The sequence below is a fragment of the Cucumis melo genome, chromosome 12, assembly GCF_025177605.1.
Source record: "Cucumis melo cultivar AY chromosome 12, USDA_Cmelo_AY_1.0, whole genome shotgun sequence".
Classification (NCBI taxonomy): Eukaryota; Viridiplantae; Streptophyta; class Magnoliopsida; order Cucurbitales; family Cucurbitaceae; genus Cucumis; species Cucumis melo.
Genome location: NC_066868.1, coordinates 20,702,178 through 20,727,902, shown reverse-complemented (window position 1 = coordinate 20,727,902; position 25,725 = coordinate 20,702,178). Strand labels below are relative to the sequence as shown.

Genomic DNA, 25,725 nt, shown 5'->3' with positions numbered 1-25,725 from the left:
TATTATGAGTCTAAATTAGGGTTATCATATTTGATATATCATGGATCCCTTTAGTTTTTTCAATATGAGATTCTTACCAATAGTTTCATACTTGTGCTTGTCTTTTATTGTTTAAACTTATTTTCAAATCATGAAATTTGTTTGTTTCTAAATAGATTGATCTTCATTTCTAAAACCATTCCTTTTCCATATACTACTTATACTATATAAACATATATATATAAATTTATATACACATATACATACATATAGATATAACCATATATGTGGATTGGAAGTTCGAACTTCTAATCTCAAGGTTATTGTATGTACTAGATTTGTGAAGTGTGATATGCACATTTAGACTTTTTTTTTCTTTTTTAATCTTTTTATCATAAGAATCTCCACTATTACTTTTTTATGGCAATTTTTTCATTTAAATATATATCTTTTAATTTACATTAAAATATTTGAAAGGTTACAAATTAACCTTCATTCGATTATTTGATTATTTGAATGATTACAAATGAGCTCAAATGATTTGATTATTTGAAAGGTTCTTGTTAAAACAGTCAAACAGTCGACAACTAAGTTGGATAATTATAATGCTCTTAACAAGTTCGATGGCATAATATCTACCACTACAAGAAATTTGGCCTTTAATGTCGGTTTAAAACCGACATTAAAGGCCTTTAATGTCACTTGGCGACCGACATCTTTGTGAGCGTTATTAAAGGCCTTTAATGTCGGTTGGGCTTTAATGTCGGTTTATAACCGACATTAAAGGTGTCTTTGAATGTCGGTTAGATGTCTTTAATGTCTTTAATAGTCCATAATAAAATAGCCTTTAGCCTGAAACATTGATCTTGATATGCATCGTAACATTCCACCCCATCATGCCAAAGTATTTTCAAATCATCAACTAACGGAGCTAAATAAACATCTATTTCATTTCCCGGTTGTTTGGGACCAGATATTAGTGCGGTCAACATCAAAAATTTTCGCTTCATACACAACCATGGAGGTAAGTTGTATGTCACTAACATAACTGGCCAACAACTGTATCTACTGCTAAGATCTCCATGCGGATTTACCCCATCTGTGGAAAGAGCAAGACGTAGATTTCTAGGTTCTGACCCAAACTCTGGCCATAAATTGTCTATTTTTTTCCATGATAATGCATCTTTTGGATGTTGTAATAGATCATTCACTTCTCTTTTTCTGTCATGCCACGTCAATAATTTTGATGTTTCTTTGCTTCGAAACATTCTTTCAAATCTTGGAATTGGAGAGAAATACCACATGACTTTCACTGGAACATTCTTAACCTCCTTCTTTGAATTTTTAGGAATCTTCCATCTTGACATACCACAAGAGGGGCATACATTTGCATCGGACAGTTCTTTCCTAAACAAGCAACAATCATTCCTACAAGCATGAATCTTCTCGTACTTCATTCCAAGAGTACACAAAATTTTTTTTGCTTCATAAGTAGAAGTAGGGCATTCGTTGGGAGTAGGTAAGATGTCAGAAATTAATTGTAATAACTCAGTGAAACTCTTATCACTCCATCCAAATTTAGCTTTCAAATTATATAACTTTATCAACGTAGATATTTTGGTAAAATTCGTACAATTAGGATATAATGGTTTCTTGGCATCATCTACAACTTCCTCAAAATTTTCTGACTTGTCATTAAAATAATTATGTGCAGCCTCAAACATTCCAATTGTGTCATCAACGTCATCCTCGTCAATTTCTTCTTTTACACTACTAAAGACACTTTCATTGTTTCTATTTATTGGTAGTGATTCACCATGAAAAATCCATTCTTGATAACTCTGATCGATGCCGTTAAAAAACAAGTGATCTCTAATTGTATTCACATCTAAAGTTTTTGCATTCACACACTTTAAACAAGGACATGCCATGACATTCGACGTCTTTGAATGCTTCAACCCATTTTTAATAAACATCTCAACCCCATAAGCATACTCAGATGACGTTCTATTCTTTTGCATCCACGACTTATCCATATTATATAAGATGCAATTTAATCTACAAAAAAAATCGAGAAAATAACGAAATTAAGTAAACTTAAACTGAACCCACATTCCAAAAACTAACAAGTTCTATATAAACCGAAAAGAAACTACAATAATATTAAGCTAAAATTGTTAGTAAAATGATAAGCATAACTCATCTCACACATATTGTTTATAATATTAAGCTCAAAAGTTAAAACTTTAATATTCTCATCTCATATTTTGCAAGAAAATGAAAAACAACTAAATAGTCATAAAATCAACAACAATTACTTGTTACGATAAGATGGCTAAAAGATCACATAAGTAAATAAAACATAATATTAAGTACTCTAATAAGGCATGTTTGAGAATGATTCTAAAAATGATTAAAATCATTTTTATCATTTTTTTAATCACTCTTTAAAGTTAACTAAACTAATAACTATTGTTGTGGTTTTATGTTGCGAATCCAACATGAATGATCAATGATTTTTATATAATTTGTTCTTTGGACTAAATATATCATAGAGAATAAAAGAATGAAAAATAAATAAGGGAAGTGTCAAAGTTAGGATTTCAATTACACTTAAACTAAAATTGTTAGTAAAATGATGAGCATAACTCATCTCACACATATTGTTTATAATATTAAGCTCAAAAGTTAAAACTTTAATATTCTCATCTCATATTCCACATAAGTAAATAAAGCGTCCATAATAAAGACGCTTACACTTTCTCTATCCATGTTTTAAAGTGTGTGCTATCTATAAATTGAAATGGCTTGTTGAGATCTTCAACATTTTTGTTCGATTTCTCAATAGTAGATTTCTCTTAATCTCCTTAAATTTGATGGAGCAATTACAAATAACAAAAGAAAATGAAGTTAGCATATTAAGAAAATAAGGACATAAACAAATAGGTTGATGTGGCGATATCTCACTCTCTTTAAAAAGATTCAAGCCCTGATATTTATGGTATGCATTGTATCTTTTCATATCAACTATAGTGTGCAACAAATATTTCAATGACCTATCTCTTCTTAGATACAACAAACCTCGTTGAAAAGTTGTACAACTCAAACCATTATACATTGAAAGATTGAGCTAGCTCAAAGCTCCACAACTAAGAACACCACGCTTCTTTGGCCCATTACTCTTAAAGAGCTAATAAGAGAAAGTATAAAAGAATGATGTATTGAAAATCTTCATTGTTGTGCATTGAGAGAGAGGGAATACTCTTTTTTTTTCTAGTGAAATTTTACATCAAATATTTATTAAACGTAATAAATACAACTTCTATGTTTTTTATATATTAATAAAACCTTTTCCCTTAAACTTTTAACTTTGTCAATTAATGTCTTAAAATTCATTGAAAATATTAATAAAGTAACAACACATCCAAATCAACACACAAGATCATTCTCATGTGAATATTAAATTTAAAAGACTAAAAATGATCATAAATTTGAGAGCTGGGTATTCAGTCAACATCACCCAGGCTCTGTGTGCCTACCAGCTGGATGATTTGGCTTAACAAATAAACACATCCAATCCAAACAATCATGTGTTAATAGATTTGAATGCTACACTATTTCATAAAACACAATCATTGATGGAAACTTTCGGTGAAAAATGCATGAACGAACATGCACTTCACAGTTTATGAGCATCTACTTTCTAAATCCTGAAAATAGTTTATTTCCTTCTCCAAATATACTCTCATTTGGAAAGTTTAATTACTTTCGGTTTTGATCTTTTGTGGTTATATTGTTAGATAAACTTAAACTAAACTAAACTAAGAAAGTAAATAAAGGTGATCGAATATGAAAGTTATTAACTAAGAGAAGTTTTAGAGAAAATATTTCATCAAAGGTATTGTTGAACACGCATGTTTGACTTTTCAAGTAGTTAATACACAACACCTAGACGTAGATTTCTTTTATCTGGATTGAATCTTTTGCAAACAATCTTGAAACCAAATTAAGACTATGACATTATGTTCCTGCATCAATAATCTCTACCACTGTCAAACTAAAATAGTGATCAATTCAAACCACAGCCTAACATGCAAGATGTAATTTAAACCTACTCTTTCAAGCAAGAATGAAACCATGGAATCATTCAAACCTTGATCAAATATTCAAAAGTATTAAAGACCAGTCATGCTAGAAAGTGTAAATGTAAATTACCATTCAAAAAGAAAAACTTTCAACAAATCAAACATAAAAATTCATCTATCCCTAAAGCAGTGTGAGAAATTTAGCCTAAAATTTCTCCTATAGACAAGACCAACATCATCAGAATGATCTAAAGCTTTTGTTCTAGTGATTATTATATCCAGACTACTGAATTTAACATCAAAAAGTGTTTGTGGCTGTAGTTAAACTCCACCAAAATCACACACAACGCCATTAAAGACCAAAGAAGGGTAATTAAACCTACTCTTTCAAGCAAGAATGAAACCATGGAATCATTCAAACCTTGATCAAATATTCAAAAGTACTAAAGACCAGTCATGCTAGAAAGTGTAAATGTAAATTACCATTCAAAGAGAAAAACTTTCAACAAATCAAACATAAAAATTCATCTATCCCTAAAGCAGTGTGAGAAATTTAGCCTAAAATTTCTCCTATAGACAAGACCAACATCATCAGAATGATCTAAAGCTTTTGTTCTAGTGATTATTATATCCAGACTACTGAATTTAACATCAAAAAGTGTTTGTGGCTGTAGTTAAACTCCACCAAAATCACACACAACGCCATTAAAGACCAAAGAAGGGTAATTAAACCTACTCTTTCAAGCAAGAATGAAACCATGGAATCATTCAAACCTTGATCAAATATTCAAAAGTATTAAAGACCAGTCATGCTAGAAAGTGTAAATGTAAATTACCATTCAAAAAGAAAAACTTTCAACAAATCAAACATAAAAATTCATCTATCCCTAAAGCAGTGTGAGATATTTAGCCTAAAATTTCTCCTATAGACAAGACCAACATCATCAAAATGATCTAAAGCTTTTGTTCTAGTGATTATTATATCCAGACTACTGAATTTAACATCAAAAAGTGTTTGTGGCTGTAGTTAAACTCCACCAAAATCACGCACAACGCCATTAAAGACCAAAGAAAGGTAATTAAAAATAAAAACATCCCATGAAAGAGACTGAAATTTCTCCTCTCCTACATGAAATCACTTACAGAAAGGTGAAAGAGACTGAGAGACAAGTTTGCTCACAGAATTGCCCACTAACTTCATCACAAAATTGATAGTTTTCCTAATCTCCCTATCTCTGACGATATATTCATTTCTAACTATGGCTAATGTCCATTCATCTTCAATTAATCTACATTATAATCCCTAATTGATTACTATATAAAGTGGGTATAGAGTACTGTACCTTGGAGTCTTTGTCCCTGTTTCTTTCCAAATGCTTTCTAATCGAGACAACCTTCTTAATCAAATGGTAAAGATCCTCAGGAATCTCCGGAGCAAGCCCTTTTGATAGTAATAAGAAAACACACATTCAATTACCACAACAGCTCAAACCTAAAACTAATACATTGTTAATCTTCCATATATATCCTGGTAACAGCTAAAACCTAAAAATAATACATTAAAATTTCGAATTGATGAACAAGAATGAACAAGTACAATACATTAAAACATGCTAAAAACCCCAAATTAAAATCACGACCACTTGAAAGAAGATGGAAATTTTACCGTCGCTGCTGTGAATGTGAGAGGGAGAATGAGAATGTGAGAGGATATTTTTTGTGAACGCGGACGAATTTGATTCCAAGGGTGGCCGAACCTGGTTGCTGGTTGCTGTGAACGCGGACGAGCGGATGAGTTTCTTTAGAAGGAGAGAAATGCGGCCGAATTTGATTCCAAGGGTGGGCGAACAGAACGATTGGAGAAGATAAAAATGGTATCAGCGATAGAAATGGTGGCGTCGATGAAAATGGTGGCGTTGATCGGAGAAGAAATGGATGGGAATCGTTCGGAGAAGAAATGGATGGGAATCGTTCGGAGAAGACGAGAGGGAATGTCGAATATGATTTCGTATAGCAGCAGACGGTCGAAAAGGTAAAGTAAGAGAGAGAAATGTTATTTTTTCCACAAAAAAAAATTATTAAAAAAAAATTAAATGGACCTTTAATGTCGGTGGAAAACCGACATTAAAGTGTCTAAATTTATTCAAAAAATAAAAATATTAAAACTAAAATTTAAATGGACCTTTAATGTCGGTTTTCAAAATGGCGGACCTTTAATGTCGTTTTAAAACCGACATTAAAGCTTTGTCTTTAATGTCGGTGGAGAACCGACATTAAAGATCCGCTTTTTCAAAACCGACACCAATGGTCTTTTTTCATTTTTCCCAAGCGACATTAAAGGCTATATTTGTTCTAGTGTACGTTTGGGGGATTCTCAACTTGTGATAGGAGATTTTATTAATTTAATAATTTAATCATTAGTACAATCTTATGATAAACAATATAGAGTTAAAGTGTAATTTTTATGATAATTCAAACAGATTACGAATTCATATCAAGACCAAACATAAGTGTAATTCAGTCAAATAAAATCTCCCCCCTAATCAGTGTCTCGCTCATTAGACTGATTAAGAGTGTTTTTAATGAAGATCTCCCCCTTGATCAAGTTCCTCATCAATCATCCGATTAGGGTATTGTATGTTCTATGTCTTCATACACGATCTTCATAGGGATGATATGTACTATGTGCTTTTCAAATTAATTCACACCCAAAATGTAAAGGAAGCACGTTAACTTACACGTAATCTCCAGTCTATGCACACCCTAAACTTACATAATCTGAATTTCCCCTTTTCGAACTTGTACAACCCCTAAGCAAATGAAACAACCTTATATATATTTCTTCCGCAATTCCTAATGAATCTTATATCAATTCCTCCATGAAGATTGGAACAATAAAAAAAAAGGTTGTTTTAAATAATACCCGGTTTAAATAAATATGTCGACGCCAACAATATCATATTTATAATATCCTCAATCTTCTCAAGAATATAATTTCTTGTATTTTCAAGATCACAAATAACATGGGTCCACACAATCTCAACAGTTATAAATTATTTCAAATTAAATTATTTGAAATATTTTATAATTTTGGGTAAAGGTGGAGAAGGGTGGGTTTACATTGATGGAGTGGTGAATTTAATTGAACCACGAGGATAATGGATGTGTTCATAACATTTCAGTTTTCTATTTCCTTTTTTTATTTCTCATTTTTTAAAGAAACATACTGTCACACCCTCCCAAGTTATCCTCCAAGTCTAGAAAGAGGCATGAAAACTACTCCTTCATTGTTGTGACATCCTTTTAATTCTTAACCTGTTCCTGCTTATCCTGAACCCACATGTAAGTAACACTAAAAACATCAACTCATTTTATACATTCACAAGAAAAGACAGTGCCATAATTTAAATCCTTTCATTCACAACTCCATTTACACAGTAGAATCCATAAACAAACTTTTAGCATTTCTCACATACAACACTATAATAAACATAACGATGAGCTGGAAAGCCTAATAAGTGACTAAATTTAAGTTAAAAAAATGTAAATAATCAAACACATTTTCAAGATAAAAGATATTCATGCCAAACTCAACAATAAATTCAGTTTTAAATAAATCATTATAAAAACAAGTAAGTAAATCATTTAGGTTCTTCCATAGAGGTATAGAAAAATTTGATAAAGGATCTAGTAGTAACCCATTTCAAGAAAATGAAATGTTGGATATGCTTAATGATTTACAAGTTCTAATTAAACATGAAGAAGCAACGGTAGAAGGTTTAGAGAATGAAATGCAGTTTAATATTGTGTAGAACAAGAAACAACAAAAATATTTTAGGCGTTATTGAATGAAGCACGTAATGAGCTATACCCCGGTTGTTCAGAATTTTCCTATAAACTTTTTAGTTAGTTAATGCATATAGAATTATAGTTAAAAGCAGTGTTTCGAATGGGTACTACTCTTTAGTTCATTCTACGAAGCTACATAAAAACTGCTTGACTCAAACCTAAGATACGAGTCTATTCATCTGTGTAAGTACAACCTAGGTATTGTATTGGAAGGAATTTGGTGATTTGCAACATTGTCCAAATCGTGGTGAGTCTCGATACAAGGTTAATGCTAACAAAGGAAAAAAAATTATGCATAAGGATATTGCACCACTTTTCATTAATACAGAGATGAAAACGATTGTTTGTATCACAAAAAGACTCGTCTGACATGAGATAACATAAAGATAAACGAGTCAAAACAAATGATGTGTTAAGACATCCAACTGATGGAGATGGATGGAAGCTTTTTGATGGTGAATTTCCTGATTTCACTTCAGATTCATGGAATATGAGTACCTTGTACAGTATGTGGCCTGTGGTGTTAATCCCTTATAATTTGCCACCTTGAAAATGCATGAAAAAGTCAAATTTCTTTATGTCATTACTTATACTTAGTCAAAAATCTCCTGGTAGTGAATTTGATGTTTACCTATAATCGTTGATTGAGGAATTAAAAGAGTTATGGACTTTTCGAACTTCCTTACTGGTTCAGACTGTTATTACGTCATGAACTGGATGTAATGCATATTGAAAAAAAAATGTTTGTGACAACTTGGTTGAAACATTGTTGAATATTGAAGAAAAAGCCGAAGATACCACGAATGCTTGGTTGGACCAACAAGATTTGAAAATAAGAAAGGATTTACACCTAATAGAAATTGGTAATAGATTTGTGAAGTCATATGCAACATACACGTTGACTAATAGCGAGCAAATTGAGTTTTGCAAGTTTCTGAAATCAGTTAAGTTTCCAATGGATTCGTTTCTAATATTTCACGAGTGTGAATGATAGAGACAACAAAATATTTCCACCTTCCTTCTTTGACGTAATGATACACCTTGCCGTTCATCTACCGTATAAAACTAAAGTTGTTGGTCCGGTTAGTTACAGTTGGATGTATCCCATTGAAAGAAGTTTACAAACATTAAAACAATTTGTCCAGAACAAATCACGTCTTAAGAGATCTATTACATAAGTATATGTGATGAATGAATAAAAGACTTTTTGTTTGAGATATCTAAGTGGGATTAAAACTCGATTCACTATAGATGAACGAATGATGATAGCGTTCCCGATGATGAGGTAATTGGTGAGTTTGAAGTGTTCGTGCAGAAAGTGTGACCATTGGGGGCATCAACTTTATGAATTTTATCAAGAAAAAAAAAGGCTTGCACATTGGTACATCCTCAACAATGTAGTTGAGATAGCAAACAACTGCAAGTACGCATTTCCAACCTTATATTTCACTCACTATTTGAAGTCTTAGTTATTGTCGTCACACAAACTCAAAATTATATGCTTTAGGAAATACTTAAGGTTGATATGTCATCAAGCTCAAAGCGCTTCTGATAGGTTCAAAGCTCAGGTATATAGCATACATGAATTTGAGAATTGATATATCTTATTTGATAACTTATTTTCATGTACATCGATTTTAGGTTATAGAAATGCGTGAGAGAGAAAACATTTCTCATGATTTCTTCTCACTTTCGGTTGGACGTTCATCTTAGGTTCGCACCTACAGTGGATGCATTGTTGGTGAGGTACGATTTTACATGGTAGAGTGATAGCGGAAGTGTCGATAATAATTTCTATGGTGTTTTAGATGAATTTTTGGACGTTCAATATCCACTTGAACAATGTGTTTGGCTATTAAAGTGTAGATGGTTTGACATAGACAACAACGAAAGCCATAGGACACACGTGGAATTAGACTACAAATCAATCAGAACGTTGCATTTTTTGTTCATTGCAGAACTAGTCATGCTCGCGATCCAGACACAACTTGTCTTTTATCTCAAGAACCCAAGAAACTGTACCTGTTGAAAAGTTGTTAAAGTGGTCTAAAATAAATGTATATGGGGCATGCCCGGAGTGAAAGATGTTGACAATGAACAATTGAATGTATTAGAATTATTGTTAGACATCATGTGGATGAATACATTGAGGATGCCACTCTGTGCAGACCTGACATTGATCCTACAGTGGTGGAAAGATCGGTTGTGCATCACGTCTTTTACGACTTCATAAATGATGACGATGAACAATTATCACCTCAAAGAGAATCAAGCGACGACAAATCACGTATCCATATATTTTTCTCATTTGTTTAATTAATTTTGGTTTTTATGTCTACAGGTATTATGTCATCAATCCCCAACAGTTTTCAGAAGATAGATGATCTGTTTCTAGAGTTCGATGATGATCTAAATAATGCGGGTTTATCCTCAGTGGGTGACACTTTAGGTTAATCCCATTATTTTGATGGCAAATGCAAACATGGAGTTCTGTTTCTGATAATGTTTTATTTTCTTAGATGACCCTCAACCCACTCACACTCCTAGGAGACGTCAGCACTCCCGAAACATGGAGTTGGAGAGATATGTCCAGAAGAATGAGAAGATTCCAATCTCCATCGTCTAGGAGCTAGGGAAGCCAATATTGCCACAGGTTGTTTGATTCAGTAACACCATTGGTGTATTAACACAAGATATATTTCCAGTCTGCTGCTTTAAGTGGACTGATGTTCTTCTAGAGTAAATTGAGGTTGTCAAGGGTGGTCTTCAGGTAAATTTATTAAACACCTTACATATATACGTTAAACTTACATATATAGAAACCTACTCCGTATATTCTTTCCTTTGTAGCAATCATTCGTGCTTGATTTCACAGATCAAACACTTAATCGATTTGTTAAGCATAAAATGCTCTCCACTTTCAAAGAGTTTAAGGAAGACTACCATAGGCATTTTAAGAAGTATAATGACTCTGAACAAGCACGTACCAACCCAGCGTACAAATTGGTGAATGCTTTGGAAAGATTTGCACTCCTTCTGCGATCACTACTTGAATCGACAATTTCAGGTGATTTACATCTTTTAATGGTCCTTCATGTTACTTCAATTTTGTTGTAAACATGTATAATTTTTATTGATTGCATGTAGGAGCAATCAAGGACCAACAAGGCTGCTATAGGGAAACAACCTTACAACCATAGTAGCGGGTCCAAGTCGTTCCTATAACAACAACATGAGCTCAATAGAGAACGAGGTAAACCAGTGGGACGTGTGGAGCTGTTTAAAGAAATACACGACAATAAGAGTGGCCAATTCATTTCATAGACGACCACAGATGTGCATGTAAGTTTATGTTTTATTGTTTTTTATTTTATACTTTAATTGTGAGTGCATAACTTAACACTTTGTGTGCAAAATCAAATGTTGGAACTCCAGTCCGCACCTAAACCAAAAGGTTCTCAACCATTCTCTAGGGATAACATATGCGAGACCGTTTTGGGTAGACGACCGAGCTACTCAAATGGTCTTGGTTGGGGCCCCAAGCCTAAGTGCAGAAGGGTGGTAGCAGTTCATCGAGTTCATCAACTCAAGAAATGCACGAGTAGGAGATGATGCAATCTCTGATTAGAGAACTTGAAGAAGGACAACGACTTATGCTTGAAGAACAAAGAAGAATGTCGAAGATGCATGTCTGACAAATGGAAGAAATGAAGAAGATGATTGAGGAAACGAATGGGGTAAATAAAGGACCCTGAACTTATGGTACGTTTTGGTTTTTGGCATATCCATGCATTTTGATTTCTTTGAAGTTTCAATAATATATACTTTACGTTAGTTTCATTGTAGGTGTAGACTTGTTGAAAAATGGCATCCTGGCCAGTGATAGATGATGTTTTTTTTTCTATGTAGTTGTTTCAAACAAACATCAATGTAATTGTAAGAACACACTTTTTTGTTTGTTGAATTATGTTCTAATTCTATGAATGAAGATTATTTTGTATTTCTCTCTGTTCTTTTTGTTCTGTTTGTTCTTTTTGTTTTGTTTGAAGAGTTTATTGAATTTAAAATCGAATCGAAACTAAAAAACATACCACATGATAAAAAAAATTGAGCATAATAATTGGAAAAAAATGAAAAAAAAATGATCTCCCAACGTAAATAGGCGTCTGGAGTTGTAAAGATCTTTTGTTTTTTTAGGAAGAGATGAAGTAGTGGATAAGAAGGTTAGAGATTTAGATGAAAAAGAGAAATGTGGACGTTGTAAAAATCTCTAGTGTTTTTTTTTTTTTTTTTTTGTGGCCCTTTCTTTTTCCTTTTTTGCCCTCCATGAATGAAGAAGAAGGAATTATCTATAGCAAAAAAAAAAAAAAAAAAATTGCTTCTTCAAATGACTAAAAATTCAAAATGTTAGTTTTTCTTTAATTTGAAAATAATACTAACTTTGACATTCATTAAAATTTCATCGTATTTATCCACCTAATTTAGTTAGTCTAACTAACTTAGTTGCTCTAACCAAACTACCTACAAAACTTTAATACAGTTAAATAACATTTTTTATATATATAAAAGTTGCTTAATCACAAAATATTAAAAAAAAAAAAACCAAATTAGAGCAAAAAAAATTAATTTAACAATTGAATAAATTTTAAAAAGGCTGAAACAAAATTAGATGGCTACCATTAATCTAATTAACATGCCACATCTAATTAATTTGAATATGTGATAAACTTAGAAGGAGCCCTTTCATTTTCACGTACATAAAGATACATTATCAGTAATGGCTTTATAATCTAATCATCACATCTATCCAACATATACAACTATATAATATAATATAATATATAACGACTATATATAACTTACACACTTTATATTATTTAGAAAAGAAAAAGTTAATGTTGAAATGACAATGAACAAAGAAAACAACAAAAGAGAAACAATAACACACAATCAATCATTTTCTATCTTCAAACATGAGGAAACCTAGGAATGCTTTGTTCATTCCTAAAAAAGTTGTGAGGATCAACCTTGGTCTTGATCTTCACCAACCTCTCAAAGTTACCTTCAAAGTATTTAATGCCATAAACTCTTCCTTCATAGTAACTATTCTTCCCATTGTGATTTACACCAATATCAAGATCTCTATAGTTCAAAAAGGCAGTTCTGGGATTTTTTGACACAAATGGTGTCATAAACTTGTAGAGTTTCCTTGTCAAATCAATAAAATGTTTGGCTTCTCTTTTTCCTTCTTCATCCCAATTTGTTGCATATTGAATCTTCCATAAGTTTCCAGCTCTATGAGGAAATGGAGTTGCATTCGATGGAATTTCTGCCATTCTTCCACCATAAGGGTTAAATGTCATCATGGGTTTTTCAAGTTCTATCATTTTCTTCCATATTTTGTCGAGTCCTTCCTTTGGAATTGGGGCTTTTACATAATCTGACTTTCTTTTTAGATGGGTCAGTACTTGTGGGGTTCTGGATAGTAGGGCTTCCACTGATGTGCCTGTGGTCACAAGTATATTTCATAAAATGATAACTTTTAGATAGGGTCTGTCCTTACGAAGATATCTTTTTCTACGGTTTCTTTATATTATTTTCTACCATTTCTAAGTATCAAACAAAATTCTACTCTAGTTAACACATATATCACAAACTATTTACAAATATAACAAAATTTGACGTTTATATGTGATATATAGATGGTAATGTACTACTTATTTGTGTTAATATATGTTATTATAAACATAGATACCATCATACGTAAATAGATTGTAATATTTTTACTATATTTATAAGTATTTTTAAGAGTCTTGTCATTTAAAATAATTTTTTAAAACGAATATAATTGGGTTAGGTGGTTAAAAAGAAGTGTTTTTGGTTTTTTTTTTCTTTTCATAGTTTTGTATTTTGGTGGGATCTAAATACTTATAGTAAAGTCAAATAAATTAACTTTAAAAAATAAATAGGTTCAAATTAGTATTTAAAATATTATGATGTGTTGTCTAGTCATGGTGGGACAGATTTGTGAGGAATTTTGAATTCAACAATAAAAAAGATGTTTTTCTTTCAAAAAAAAAAAAATGATTCCAAAATTTTGAAGGATAATGACATTTTTTTCTCAAATTCAAATTTAAAGGTAGGGAGGGTGTGCATCAATTTATAAAACAAAAAACAAAAACAAATTGAATTTTTTTTCTTAAAAGTATTTGTCACACATACAAATTTTATTTGGCAATCCCATGGATTGAAGGCCAAAAGGAGCACCCAAGTTTTCCTTTTGTTTAAAAGGAGTTCGGTTTTAAATCACAAATCTATTATGTGATCTCTTCCTTCTCATATTTCACAATCCTAACAATTTAGTTATAAAACCTATACTTAATTTTCTTTTTTCTTTCTTTTTGGTTAACTTTTCTTAAACTAAACATTTGGATTCGGTGATTTCAAAACAATTAGTGTTATTTTCAAATATAACAAAATTAATTAAAATATTTTTAAAAAGTCTATCTATGATGGATGCAATAGACCAAGATAAACTATTATTTCTATCTATCTATATCATGTGTCTAGTAGTCTATCTTAGCCTGTCACACATTGAGTGTGATATTTTGCTATTTGTAAGCATTTCTAAGGTTATTTTTAAAAATTTTATCATTTAAAAGTATTTATCTAGTTTTTATTTTAAAAAGATTGACTTTCGTAGAAAAATAATATATTTTTTAAAAACATAAAAGCAAGAGTATTGATTGTAAGTTTATTTTTCTAAAAGAAAAAAAAAAACTAAAATTCAAATGATTAGACATAGAGTCTTTTTTTTTTTGTTTTTAAAAATTAACTTATTTCCTTCCAACTTTTTATATTTTTTAATGATTAGAGTTGCTTTTTAACAAAAGATGATTCAAACTATTCTTTGGGATATTTATAAATATAACAATTAGATTTAAAATAATTAAGTTTATAACACCATCTAAAAAAATGCAAATATATAGTAAAATCTATTAAAGTCTATCCATGATAAAAGTCTATCACATGGATAGACTATGTTGCAAATATCGATCTATCACTGATAAACTTTACTATATTTACGATTGTTTTTTTAATATTACTATATACTTTATTATTATTTATGAAATTGCTCCATCTTCTTATTACCCATTTATTTAAAGTTTACAAAATCTGGTTTGAGTATTTTAAAAAATTAGTAAAAATCTTATTAAAAGGGCATTATTATACTTCATATTTGAAAACTTTCTATATATATGTACGAATCATTTTTCCATTAAAAAAAAGAAGCACCAAAAGTCTTATTGCTTTTCATAAAAACAAGTAAAAATACTGATAAAACAAGAAAGAAGAAAACAACAATTACTAAATATTGTGGCACAAGTTTTCTGTAATTTTTAATAGAAATATTCTACATTTCTATTAAAAAACAAAAAAAAGGGGAAAAAAAGTGGCACAAGTTTTCTTAATTCCTATCATGTGTAATATTCTGTTTTATGGAGGTTTTGTAAAACATTTGAAAAACAACCCAAAAGAAGTGATTAATTTTACCAAGAACAAACTCTTTATATATATCCAAAATAAAAAGAAAGATTACCTAGAGGGAAATTAGTCCAAAAGAGCACAGATTGAAGCCAACTCATTTCAATGCAATCAGATTTCTTCAAACCAAGTTTAGGAAAACTGTTGTTGATGACAAACAAAAGCCTTCCGGAATCTCCTAGGAATAAGGCTATAAACGTAGCTCTCAATGTCTTTTTTTCCTTGTCTGTTCCATTCACAACGTCAAACGTTACTCTTATGAACAAATCATTGTCAATCACATGTGCCACCTGTTGCCACTCATCTACAATCTCCGTTAACTCATTTTGTTCCAATGTTCTTTGTACTCGAAACACCGTTACCCTCTCCGGCACACGAACCATTCGGATTTTGTATGCTACCACCACACCGAAGCTAGATCCTCCACCGCCTATAATGGCCCAAAATAGATCCTCCCCCATTGCCTTTCGGTCAAGGAGTTTTCCATTGACGTCGATAATCTTTGCATCGATTATTTGATCTACCGAGAGGCCGTGTTTTCTCATCATGTTACCATAGCCGCCACCACCAAAATGACCGCCGACCCCCACCGTTGGGCACACGCCGGCGGGAAAGCCGTAGGACTTATTTTTCTCAGCAACTCTATAATACACTTCTCCTAGAGTTGCTCCGGTTTGGACCTGGTAAAAATATGAATTTTAATTAAGTTCGTTATAGCATAGGTCATTTACCACTGCATTTTGTTATTTTCTCATTAATAAATATTGATAATAAGTTATAAAAAATCATTTAAAAAATAAGAAATGAAAGCTGCCTTGATTTACAAAAGATAGGCCGCAAAGAGACAACACGTAAGTGTTTCTCGTAATTTTCAAGTTTATAAGTGGAGTGAGACAATACGTATATCAATATAAATAATGAATGATTGACAATACCCAAGCGGTCTCGGTTTTGGCATCAACCGTTATCTCTCGTAGGTTGAACATATCGAGTACGAAGAAAGGGACGACGTCGGAGACGTAAGAAACGCCTTCGTAATCATGGCCGCCGCTACGAATCTTCATCTGAAGATTATGGATTCGAGCACAAAGAATAGCAACTTTAACATGAGATTCATGGAGAGCAGTGAGAATGAGGAATGGTTTAGGAGTTGTTGAAGTGTTGAATCTCAAGTTTCTAATGTAAGTCTCAAGAACAGAGGAATAAGAAGCATTGTTTGGAGTAAAGATCGCCGGAGCGATGGGGTACGATGGTGGAGAGTGTCGGAGAAGACATTGCAAGAAATTTTCAGGAGCTGAAGAAGATGCAGAAGAAAAAAACACAAGGAATGAAAAGGATAAGAACAAAATTGAAGACCTTAAAATTTGCATTTTAGTGTTTGCTTTTTATTTCTTCTTGGTTTTAGAAAGATATATATATTGCAGTAGAAAAGGGAGTTATTTATAATGATAACCAGATTTTTTGTGAGAAACAAGATTAACATATTGCCATGTTCGAGATATATTTTGACCAAGAGAAAAATCAAAGTCAAAATATAATGCTAAGATAATGATAATAAGTATATAAAAGAGCACACCACCAAATTTTTAATCTTATCGATATACTTTTTTTCTTTTTTTAAATTTATGAAGAAAATTTCAACATTACCGGTGGTTGAATTCAATTGAATTAGGAGTTTCTAATTTATGGGATTGGTTTTCTTTTCTTCTTCTTATTATTTTATTTGAACTACAATCCTTGTCAAATGATGTCACTTCTTTTTATCTCTACATTTGCAATCTTCTTTTTTCATCTATTTTCATACTCAATAATGTCAAAATAATTAACTTCCATAATGCAATATCCTTTTATATCAATTCGATTATTTATGCTATATCAAAGATGGGATGATGTTTCTGTTTGATAAGAAAATTTGCTCTAATAAACTTTCATTTAATTTGATCATTATTTATTTGATCGAGCAAATTTTGTCGTCCAAATTCGAATAAGATTATTAACTTACGGAATCACAAATTGACTTTCTTTATGAAAGATGGGAGGAAAGAAATGAGAGCTCATGAATAGATGAGATGAAAGAAAGAGATAAAGGTACTTGGTAGCCTTGGAAAACATAAAAAAGGATTGAGATATTTTACACACAAATAAAACAAAAAAGAAATGATTTTTGTTTTCAGTTTCTTCTCCATTTTATTCGGTAAATTGAAGGTTTTTTTACGGGATTTAATGGTAAAATCTTGGTGATAAAGAGGTGAAGAAGAAAACGAACACGAATAATTTTACGTGGTTCAATCGAGAAGATGCCTTCATCCATGAGAAGATTTTTCACACATTGAAGAAGACATCAAAGATAAGTACACTCTCTTGTTTTGGACATTTTTTTGTCTAAGATAAAAACTGATCTAAAACTCTCCTTTTTATGGTTGTAAAGAGAGGTCACTTACAAGATTAATTTCATAACAAAAAGTGTATAACTAAAAAAAGTTGTTGAATTCATATTTTACTCAAACGATTTAACTTAAAAACCCCATGCCAAAATACTAGTCTTAGTGGAAAGTCCAAATCGAACATAGAGAGCACGTAAATTTCTCAAGGCAATTATTTTCAAGTCGAGGTAACCAAGGGGAGAGATTGTAGTTAGTTTCAATTGCAATGAAAATAAATTGCAAGGAAGATAAAAGTAAGACTTCAAATCAATCTGAGAAAGCTTAGCTTGGGTTATGTACCACAAGTGTTACGAAAAAAAAAAAGTACCACATGGTCTTGTTCTGTTTGAAAATTTTATTGCACTTAAATCCATTTGGAACTAAAAAAAATGCCACATATAACAAAAAGAAAAATTATTAAGAAAAATGAGAAAACACAATCTTCCGACCCGTCTCCCGACAGTCCTATATGCGTTGGTAGATCATTTTCCAATGCACAACACATTTTTATATACATCTAGACGCTTTTATGCGTCGGAAGAGTCACTTGTAGTGTATCATTATTATTTCTAAAACAATATTGTATATCAAACATTAGAGAAGACGTGTTTAATGACATAAATTAAATAAAATAATTTTTTGAATGAGCTTTCCATAATTAACCCTGAGACATTTTTTTATAATATAAGTAATGTGATCTAATAAATATCACATTTGTTTATCTTATAAAACTACTTCAAAAATTTAAAATGAGAACATAAATAATGTAAATTCTTGTTCACTAACCATTTGGTTTTTTGTTTTATTGTGTAAAATTAAACCTATTTCATTCATACTTTTTTATTATGATCGACATTTTTCTTAAATACAACGACTACATTTTTAACTAAATTTTAAAAACAAAAACAATGGTTTGGAAGCTACTTTTTTTAGTTCTCAAATTTTTTTAACAATTCATGAAAAATAGACAATAAAAAAAATTCAAATGTGAAAGTAACGTCCATGAGCTTAATTTTCAAAAATAAAAAATAGAACGATTTCCCAATAGTGTCTAAAGATTTATTCAAATATAGAAAAATTATCCAAAATATTCATAAATATAACAAAATACACTGATACCTATAGAATTCTATTAGTGTCTATCTATATCTGTCATCGATAGATTGTAAAATTTTCATATATTTATAACTAATTTAGTAATTTTTTTATTTAAATTAATTTCTCATAATCAAAGTAGTTCATATATTAAAGTTATTGTGATATACTACTTTATATTAATTGCTCATTAGTAATAAGCTCTAGAAATAAAAATGATATAAAAATGGTAACTTGAAGAAATATGACTTATATTAATATATTTATCAAACGATACAAAATAAAAAATAATCGAGAAAAAAAGTTGTCATATTTGTTTGGTATTTTTTAAACCCTATCCAAAATTCATCTATAATTATTTGTAGTTTTAAATACACATTTAATTACAAGGATAATAAAATTTCTATACATATTTTCGGTGGTAAATATTATCCCCTTTAAACATAAATTTACCCTTTATGGTTTTTCTTTTAAAACTATCGACAAACGGATTTCGTCATCCAAATCTGTGTAAAATAAATTACCGAAATACACACCAAGCACTAGTCTTAGTGGTAAGTTTGAGTCGAACTCAGGGAGCACACTAATTTCTCAAAAAATTAGCTTTCAACTGAGATAATTGAAAGGGGGAGGGAGGTTTCAAGATATATTTCAATTAAGCTAAATTGAATGAAACAAAAGTAAATTGTAAAAGTCTAATGAATAAGATATCCTAGCTTGGTGGTTTTAACAGAACTCCCGATTTCAATGTGTTCAATCATGATAATTTCATCACTATATCTAAATGTTAAGTTATAACCAATTTGATTAGAAATGCTAAGAAAATTGTCATAAGCAATTAATGGATATTAATTGAACAGATGAAGCATACAAAATTCAAATTAATATTAACTGCATTCAGATCTCGGGCAAGTTGGGCGAAAAATTAGTTGTTGAGGCATGAATTATATATTCTATTGATTTGATTCAAGGTTAGTTAGATCAATACTTTTCTAATTAATTAGAATTATAAGCACACTCAACCATTTGCTTCTAAAAAAAAATACACAACCTAGTGCCACGATGTTGTATATTAATTCAAGTAATAAACTATGAGGTCCTGATCCAAAAAAAGGAGTCTTGTTGAAAAAGAGCTTGGCCAAGAAAGGTAAGTTTGATTAGGTATAAAAGAAAGTTGTTCTACGAGAAGGAATGCGAATGGAGAAAGGATAATGCGAGAAGAAGCATGTAAGCCTCGGGGATGTTACCCGGATAAGCATGAGACATTCCACGAGGGAATGATGCGAAAAGAAAAAGGCAACGTGAAAAGAAATACTTAAGTTTTTTCACGAGAAGGAAAGCTAGCGATGCGATAAAGAGTGGTTGGAGAAGAAGAAGTTTACTTTGGATCCAAGAGTTAGGCGTCTAGCATAGTAATGCGAGGAGCAGTACCTATGCCTAAGGAAATGAGGCGGGGAAGTTTCATGTCAGGATGACTTGACCACTTGCTGAGAGAAGTAAATGTCTACTGCTTCTCGAGAAGATAGAAGGGTCAGGCAATTTAATGGATTTGGCTTTCCAAATAGATAAAGTGTGCATCTTGAAGGAATGTCAAGTCAATGCCGATGGTTAGCCTACATGTCGAGTTTAAGCTGGTTGCATGGCGCAACGAAGTGAGGCGACACGTGGATGAAAGGGGAGTGACACTTGGATTTGATAGACCACTATAAATAAGACCAAAGTCCAAAAAGGGTAAAGTATTAGATTTTGAAAACAAAGAAGTTAAGGAGAAACTTGAATGTTGAACGATCGATCGAGAGAACCGCTTGACGAAAGGGATCCAATAGCAGAGGAGGAAGGAGTGGAGGCCAAGTAAATTTGTGGATAATCCTTGTGAATTTATGAATGTGGTAAGTGACAAACAAGGTTTCAATGCGATTTTCTAAACTGTTATTTATGGTTAAATGTTCTCTATGCTTGAATGCAAATGACGATTAAATGTCCTATGAGTAATGTTTCATAATTAGTTGTTGTTGTTGTGTTTATAAACTTGATATGTGAAGGATGTATTCTATTGTTAATTGACTCGAGGGTATTTGGTCATTGATATTTATTCCATAATATTTTTGTTATTATGACCCAATGTAAGGAAAGTAGCTAGATAGCTAACCTTTTAGTTGAAACGATGGAATGACATAAGAAAGTGAGATTTATTGTAAGAAACGGATGGAAATTTCAGGTAACACGCATGGTGCTGGTTGATTGTGAATCCTAGATCTTGGTGAGGGAAGAATCTCAAGTTTGAGAAAGAATGAATGCGACGAGACACTAGTAGAAATCCTAGGTAATTTGCATGAAGCTAGTTGAGGGTGAATCTCAGGGTCAAGCGAGGGGAGAATCCTAGATTTAAGTGTTGAACTTAAATGGTGAGAGGATCTAAGCACATGATTTCAGTGGTGTTGTGGTACTGACGATTGAGGTGCTTGTGGTTGGATGCAATGAGATTTATATAATGCGGGTTGACATTATTATTAATTCTGTCATGCTCTCGAGACATGTTTTCTTAGACTCATCACTCATTAAGTCCGTTTGACTTACATTTTAAGTTTTTTCCTCCCTAAGTTGTTAGGCATTAAAGCTAAGCGAAGGATTGATCTCGGGCATCGTAGCCTAGTCAAAGAGGAAAGGCACAGTTACTTTGTAGTCTTACATGACGTGCTAGCCATGACATCTCATTATAAGTTTATGGAGGCGGTTGGTAAGCACATCGCTCCTTAACACCTAAAACTCAATTCAACAAGAATGTGAGTGCACACCTAGGCTGGTGATGCCAAGCCAAAGAGCAAAAGAGTCGAAGAACTAAAGAAGAGAAAGGAAACCTTAAAGATTGTTTTTCGAGTTGGAGGTGCAGAGCGACCAAGGTAAATAAGGGAAGGAGGACTTGCACCTTTGGGTGTCCCACCTGAAGGAAGCAATTGAAGCAGTAAAGAAATAAAAGAAGACCCCGAAGGATGTCGTTGAGATTGATTGTAGATGATAAAAGGGAAAAAGGGCAAAGACCAAAGTCTTATACTCTTAAGTACTTTGGCGCGAAGAGAAACACCTTGGTAGGAAGAAGAAGAACGATAAGAGAAGAGTTAGACTAGGTTTTATTTTATGCAAGTAAAGTTTTAAGGGATGTAATTTGTAATATAAGGACTCTGTAAGTGTTAAGTTAATAAAGAGAAGAAGTTTAGTTATTTTCATTGTTTTGTTGTTGTCTCTTTGAGTTCGTCGCCTAAGAGTTAAAGTCTTCAGTTGTGCTATGTAAAAGTACTTGGGGATAGAGTTTTTTTTCTTCTGCTGAAGAAAATTGTAAAGGTCTCTATGGCTCAATGGAAGAGCTTGCGAAAGAGACAAGAGTAAGAGTTTTTTCGCTTACTAGCCATTCAGAGCATCATCTCGCGAAGAGATACGAATATCTAGGCGGCATACCCTCATCTGGTCTCATGGAGTGATATTTGGGACAGGGAGTATGACCCGTTTGGCTTTCTAAGGAGATAAGGCTAGCATTTCAAGGATAGTGTCTATTCTTAACTACCGCTAGACTTACATGTCGAGTTTAGGTTTACTACAAAAGACGGCGAAATGAGAAGGTGACATGTGTAAAGCATAGAAATGACCCATGGATGTGAAAAGTCTCTATAAATAGGACCAAAGGTCAAAAGAAAATGGACATAAGTGCTATCTTTTTAATAATTCGTCAAGAAGAGAGTTTCAAGGGTCGAACGACAAAAAAGGAAAACTGAAGCAGAAATGAATGATTGGAGTCATAAGTGTTTGTGAGTGATCCTTCCAAATGAATATTTGTTTGTAGGTAATTCTTATAAAAGAATGACTGTTTTGAAACGATATTTTCAAATAAACGACTATTGCGAACGATTCTCACACATAAAACCTTCACATTTGTCTTTGCTGAATTTTACTGAAAAAACCTTGATCACATAGTTGACTTATGATAATCAGTTCCGTAGAAAGACCTTTTACTAATATCACATCTTGAAGACAAGGTAGACCAAATTGATTAATTGATACTTTGTTGAGAATCATTCCTCCGACTCCATCTCTGAACATAACGTGTCCTGCATTACATTCCTTGAAATTTGTAAAGATAGCAACATTTTTTCTATTATGTGTTGAGAGCATCCACTATCGAAGTACCAGTCTGTAGCTCTTATGGTATGAATATAGGTAAGTGCAACATTGCATCTCTGAATATCATTTCTACATTCAAGTCTCCATTTAGTCTTGGAGCTTTTTCCAAGACCTATTTTTGTGAGTAGTTCTTCCACATGATGGAAAACCATGTAGGTAGTAATCGAAAGGTCTTATGTGACCCGGTCTCCTACAGAAGTGATAGACCCATCTCTATTTCTTACCTTTAATCACCTACTATTCTTCTTTAATTGTTACACTAGTGTTATTGTTACTGGAAGCTTTTATAAACACCGTAGAAGATGTGCTAGATGAGCTATTTTCAAAATATATCAGCCCCATTTTAAATATCCCAACCCCATTTCATTTCCTAATTCAAAATATTATCCATACTTTGCGTTTCAGATGTTAGCATCTTGACATACTTTGACATAGATTCAAACTCATGATGAGCCTCTTTCAATTCTATTTTGAGAGTTGCAATAGACAATAAGCAACAGTGATTCTCCTCCATCAAAACTTGTATTCTTTCATTTTGTTGTTTCAAGGAAATTTTATCTGCTTCCTATTTCTTTAATAAATCATCACTGGTTGAAGAAGCATCCGTGACTTTCATGTTGAATCGTTGAGGAAGAGATCGCAACACTTTCCTTACTAGCTTTGAATCAGATGCCTTTTCTCCTAGTGCAAAAGACTTATTCGCTATATCTAACACACGAACATTGAATTCTGAAAATGTTTCATCATCAGACATTTTGAGCACTTCAAACCGAGATCTCAAAATCTACAGGCGTGACATCTTTACTTTGGAAGTTCCTTCATAGGCCACTTCTAAGATATCCCAGGCTTCCTTTGCTGATGTGTGTGTTATTATCAATTTAAACACATTCTGGTCTACACCATTGAACAACTCGTTATGGGCACGAGAATTCCCAACAACAACTTCATCTTTTGCACTTGACCACTTTAGCTCAGACTTAAAAGATATTTTGCCATCTTCATCTATTTCAGTTGGATGCTCCCATCCAGCTATCATGGCTCTCCAAATTTGTTGGCAATAGATTTTAGGAAGACCATCATTCTTGCTTTCCAGTATGCATATAGTTGGTTCCATCTAGAATAAGAGGTCTAGTTATTGAACTTCCTTTATGATCTGATCCATTTAAGGAAGTTTTCTTCGCAACCACCTCAAAGTATACACTCAGCAATAGTTGTATAATATGTTGTACCGTGAGTTAATAGCTAAAGGAATAACAAGAGAAACAAGTAAGACAAAAGATCCAATACAATCAACTTTGGTAACCCAGTTCGTTAACGCAACATCTACATTTAGGGAGCCTCAGACCCATATTGATAAGAGATTATATTGCTCGTGTAGTAATTGATCGTTACAATATTATGACTTAGGGAACAACACACAACACATATTTCACTGTGCTTACCATTCACTGAATCAATAATCAGAAACATATTGTATAACAACAACTATCATAGCATTAATAGGATCACTCCCCCTTAATCAATATTCAGGGGAAATCCTAGCTTCAAGCATCCTTGAATAGCTATTATTATCTCTCATGTTCAGTATGTTGTATCGTCACCCATTAGTGCTCAATGTACATACTGAAAACATACCTTAGGTCATAATAATTTCTTCTTCCAACATGTAGAGCACGCAAGACTTCTCTATATAAATCAATCTTCACGCAACCATTCTATAAATAAATTTGAACAACATGATTTTAGAGTAATCCAACAAGCCGATAATGATGGGATATCATAACAACAATCCAAAATAAACTCAACCACCATATCAAAAATATAAAATAATAAATAATTAATAAGAGGAGTGGGACCAGATCATAAAAATAGCCATTAAAGGAAAAAGAAAGAGAGAGAGAGAGCGAGAGAATATAGTTGTGAATTTGACGACGTGGAAAACATATTAGATAGAAACAGTGAAACAAAGGACAAACATGGCGGCCTACAACAAAATTACACCATGAACTCAAAGACAAACATAAATTTTTCTTTTTCTTTTTTCGAATGTTTTAAATTAAATCATTTTTAAAAGTTATTTAAAAATTTGTTGAAAATATTTATATACATAGTAACATTTTATTTTCTATTTACGATAAACTGTGATATTTGGGTCTATCACATTTTATCATAGATAAAAAACAAAATTTTACTATATTTGTAAATATTTTCGTTAGTTTGTGGATCTATTGTTCTTTATCACATATAGAAAGTAAAATTTTAATATATTTAGAAATATTTTCATATTTGAAAACATCCTTTGTTCTACTAAATTCTTCTAAATGGTAAAATTGTTAAAATTATTTATAAAAGATAACAAAATTTTAGATTCAATCGATGATAGACACTGTTTTTGTAAACATGATTGGTATCTATCATTGATATAATTTGAAGTTTTGCTATATTTTGGTTTATTTTGTTACTTAATATTATATGTATTTGATATATTAAATTAAAATATTATTGATTTAGAAGCATCAAACTGTCAAAATAAACATTGCATTGAATTGATGTAGTGGTTGTAGTATTAAATTTGG

General features: G+C 31.9%; 1 protein-coding gene across 1 annotated transcript; it reads right to left on the bottom strand.

Annotated features, from left to right (window-relative positions):
- Positions 1-12,764: 12,764 nt before the first annotated feature.
- LOC103488597 (berberine bridge enzyme-like 8) lies at positions 12,765-16,896 on the bottom strand. The gene is made up of 3 exons (XM_008447420.2): positions 16,394-16,896; positions 15,514-16,138; positions 12,765-13,419 (listed from the first exon to the last, which is right to left on the bottom strand). Exons 1-3 carry the CDS (start codon positions 16,826-16,828, stop codon positions 12,881-12,883), a joined length of 1,599 nt encoding a protein of 532 aa, XP_008445642.1. The 5' UTR covers positions 16,829-16,896; the 3' UTR covers positions 12,765-12,880.
- Between the last annotated feature and the right edge of the window lie 8,829 nt (positions 16,897-25,725).